The sequence below is a fragment of the Sorex araneus genome, chromosome 1, assembly GCF_027595985.1.
Source record: "Sorex araneus isolate mSorAra2 chromosome 1, mSorAra2.pri, whole genome shotgun sequence".
Lineage (NCBI taxonomy): Eukaryota > Metazoa > Chordata > Mammalia > Eulipotyphla > Soricidae > Sorex > Sorex araneus.
Genome location: NC_073302.1, coordinates 358,060,064 through 358,064,411, shown reverse-complemented (window position 1 = coordinate 358,064,411; position 4,348 = coordinate 358,060,064). Strand labels below are relative to the sequence as shown.

The window sequence follows — 4,348 nt, the reverse complement described above, 5'->3', positions numbered from 1 at the left end:
CAGGAATTTCCTTCCTTCCTTCCTTTCTTCCTTCCTCCCTCCCTACCTCCCTCCCTCCCTTCCTTCCTTCCTTCCTTCCTTCCTCCCTCCCTCCCTCCCTCCCTCCCTCCCTCCCTTCCTTCCTTCCTTCATCCCTTCCTCCCTCCCTCCCTCCCTTCCTTCCTTCCTTCCTTCCTTCCTTCCTTCCTTCCTTCCTTCCTTCCTTCCTTCCTTCCTTCATCCCTTCCTCCCTCCCTCCCTCCCTCCCTCCCTTCCTTCCTCCCTTCCTTCCTCCCTTCCTCCCTCCCTCCCTCCCTCCCTTCCTTCCTTCCTTCCTTCCTTCCTTCCTTCCTTCCTTCCTTCCTTCCTTCCTTCCTTCCTTCATCCCTTCCTCCCTCCCTCCCTCCCTCCCTCCCTCCCTTCCTCCCTCCCTTCCTTCCTTCCTCCCTTCCTCCCTCCCTTCCTCCCTCCCTTCCTTCCTTCCTTCCTCCCTCCCTCCCTTCCTCCCTTCCTCCTTTCCTCCCTCCCTCCCTCCCTCCCTCCCTCCCTCTCTCTTTCTCTCTTTCTCTCTCTCTCTTTCTTTCTTTCTTTCTTTCTTTCTTTCTTTCTTTCTTTCTTTCTTTCTTTCTTTCTTTCTTTCTTTCTTTCTTTCTTTCTTTCTTTCTTTCTTTCTTTCTTTCTTTCTTTCTTTTTTCCTTTCTTTCTTCCTTCCTTCCTTCCTTCCTTCCTTCCTTTCTTTCTTTCTTTCTTTCTTTCTTTCTTTCTTTCTTTCTTTCTTTCTTTCTTTCTTTCTTTCTTTCTTTCTTTCTTTCTTTCTTCCTTTTCCTTTTTTCCTTCCTATGTTCATTGCAGCAATATTCACAGCAGCCAAATCTGGAAATAACTCATGTGTCCAAAACACATGACTGAATAAATAAGCTATGGTACTTATAAGCAATAGAATATTACTCAGAAGTAAGAAACAATGAAGTCACAGAATTTTCTTCTATGCGGAGGTATCTGAAGATTATCGTGTTGAGTGAAATCAGTAAGAGGAAGAGCAACAAACTCAAAATGATCTCTCTCATATGTGGGATGTAAAGAAACTTAGTAGGAGAATATCAAATTACCAAAGGCAGTAGAAATGAAGAGCAGGAGAATTGGTCTTTAACAGGAAGCATATCACTTGGACAAAGATGGGGGCATAAATTAGGAAAGGGAAACTGGAGACATTGCTGGAGAGTAGTGGACTATGGTTGAGGGATTGGTGTTTCAACATTGTATTCCTGAAACTTAATAATGAGTATCTTTGAAACTTAGTAGTTCATGATAATTCAGTGAAAATATTTTTCAACATTTAAAAATAAACCAAAACACTAAGCATTACTGAAAGGACAACTATAAACAGCAGATGGCCAATAGCAAAATCAGCTAAACCATATACACAGAAAAATGGGAATGTGGTTCTTCTCATCAATAATGTATCTTAACATCTCTGGATTAAGATGCCCCATTAAAAGGCACAAAGTTACCAAATGGATCAGGAAACAATATTCATTTACTTGCTGTTTACAGGAAACCTAAACTTACTGGATAGACATAGACTCAGCTCTCAGACTTGTTCTTCAGATCTGTGTCCTCCTTGAACATGCATCCTACTTACTTGTCTTTATGTCCTTTTTTTTTCATCTTTGTGGGTCACAACCGGCAACACTCAGGGACCACTTCTGGCTCTGGGCTCAGGAATTGCTCTTGGCAGTGCTCAGGGTACCATATGGGTATAGAGACCAGTTTTATCACGCGCAAGGCAAATACCCTCCCCCCTGGTCCTGGCTTAATGTCTTTGCTTATGATTTTCTGCTCAGGAGAAGACTACATTCTCTCTTGAATAAGTATTTCTTCTCTTTCTCCATACTTTCATCTTTCTAAATTGCATTCAATATAAACTTTCTTGCAGGCTAGAGGTAGGGCAGTGGCCTTGAACTTGAGGGACCCAAGTTTGATCCCTAGCACCCCAAATGACCCCCCACACACTCAAGAAAACCAGGAGTGATTCCTCTGCATATAGCCAGGAGTAAGTCTTTTTTTTTCTGCATCTTAGGTTTTTTTTTTTTCAGAAAGCACATATGACAAAATTTTATTTATATAGTTTCTAAACAAAAAAATTAGAAAAAGCTTTCAGTCTTGGTCATTTACACACTACTTCATGGTTATTTTACAATGAATGTAATTATACGGTTTATATCATTAACTTATAAAACTGTAAGATCAATTTTTTTCTTTTTTTATTTAAATTTATATTTTTATTAGTGAGTCACAGTGAGGGTACAGTTACATATTTGCACATTTTTGTCTTTTTTTCCCTCATGCAATGTTTGAGAGCCCATCCCTTCACCAGTGTCCATTCTCCACCACCGATGAGCCCAGTATCCCTCGCACCCCCCCAATTCCATCCCCCCACCCCACCCCGCCTCTGTGGCGGGGCATTCCAATTTTATATCTCTCTTTCCTTTTGGGTGTTGTGGTTTGCAATAGGGGTATTGAGTGGTCATCCTGTTCAGTCTCTAGTCTACTTTCAGCATGCATCTCCCTTCCCGTGTGGGATCTCCAATCACATATTACTTGGTGTTCCCTTCTCTATCTGGGATGACTTTCCTGCAGCAAATGAGGCCATCTTCCAAGCTATGGAGCCAACCTAGCCAGGAGTAAGTCTTAAGTACTGTATTCCCCAAACCAAAACCAAGAAAAGACCAAGTGAAAAGATGGAAAACAATCATACAAGCTAATGGTTAGAACAAAAAATAAAATAGGAGGGGTGGGGCCAGCTATACTTAGATCAAATAGCATTGAATATAAACAAGGCAATTTTTTCCACTTTATTTAAACAACATGGTTTACAAAGTTGTTCATGATGATTTGTTACATGCATTCAATATTCCAACATCATTGTCACCTTCCCTCCACCACTGTCTCCATTTCCCCAACCAGCCTCTAGCTGCCATCTTGCGTCCCCGCTTGTGTGCGCCTAATCACAGCTGGTCCGCCGAGACCCCCAAGCGCCAACCCTTAGTCCCCCGCGCGGCCCCATTTCCGCTCCAACAAGATGAAAGAAACGATGAACCAAGAGAAACTCGCCAAACTGCAAGCCCAAGTGCGCATTGGTGGGAAAGGAACTGCTCGCAGAAAGAAGGTGGTTCATAGAACAGCTACAGCAGATGATAAGAAACTTCAGTTTTCCTTAAAGAAGTTAGGCGTAAACAATATCTCTGGTATTGAAGAGGTGAATATGTTCACAAACCAAGGAACAGTGATCCACTTTAATAACCCTAAAGTTCAAGCATCCCTGGCAGCAAACACTTTCACCATTACAGGCCATGCTGAGACAAAGCAGCTGACAGAAATGCTTCCCAGCATCTTAAACCAGCTTGGTGCCGACAGTCTGAGTAGTATAAGGAGACTGACTGAAGCTCTGCCTAAACAATCGGTGGATGGAAAAGCACCACTTGCTACTGGAGAGGATGATGATGATGAAGTTCCAGATCTCCTGGAGAATTTTGATGAGGTTTCCAAGAATGAAGCGAACTGAATTGAGTCAACTTCTGAAGAAGATAAAACTTGAAGAAGTTACTGGGAGCTGCTATTTTATATTATGACTGCTTTTTAAAATTTTGTTCAAGGATCTAATAAGATCTAGATCTAATATTTTTAAGTTCAAGCCCCTTGGACACTGCAGCTCTTTTCAGTTTTTGCTTATATACAAGTCATTCTTTGCAGCTAATTAAGCTGAAGAAGCCTGAGAATAAAGTTTGAAACAAAGGTTAATAAAGTTCTTTGCCTAGTAAAATAAATAAATAAATAAATAAATAAATAAATAAATAAATAAAAAGCCTGCCTCTTTAACCAGCCCACAATCATTTATTTCATGTTTCTTGTTACCACTAATGGATAGTGAAATGATCAAAAAATATTTCCAAAAAAGAAAATTTATGAAAATTATTGTATCTCACCATGGGAACATTGTTCTTTTCTGAGGATTTATTAAGCTATTCTTGCAACAACAGTTAACTTAAGCTTCTGTGTTAATGTCTTTGTTAGTCGAGATTGATGGGCTTCTACATTGTATCCTATCCAGTTTGGTGTGCGGCTACTGGGATGTCAGTGTTGTAAATTTTGGATATGTCACTCAGAAAACTCAGAATATTTAACTGGGTAATCAAGCAGGAGACATGGTGGGGTCAGGGAATGACTACTAGGGCTTTGTTAGGTCCCTTCCTAATAATGCCTTGGAGGTCTCAACTAGGAATGGGTATTGAAGCAACTTTTGTGACTATTTGATCTGTCTCAAGACTTATTTATGAGTCTTGGAAAAAGACTTGTGCATGATCTTATA

At 40.8% G+C, this 4,348-nt stretch overlaps 1 protein-coding gene across 1 annotated transcript; it reads left to right on the top strand.

Annotated features, from left to right (window-relative positions):
- The first annotated feature begins 2,952 nt into the window (after nt 1-2,952).
- LOC101557245 (transcription factor BTF3-like) lies at nt 2,953-3,799 on the top strand. Its single transcript, XM_055142012.1, has one exon. It carries the CDS (start codon nt 3,062-3,064, stop codon nt 3,542-3,544), a length of 483 nt encoding a protein of 160 aa, XP_054997987.1. The 5' UTR covers nt 2,953-3,061; the 3' UTR covers nt 3,545-3,799.
- Nucleotides 3,800-4,348: the final 549 nt, after the last annotated feature.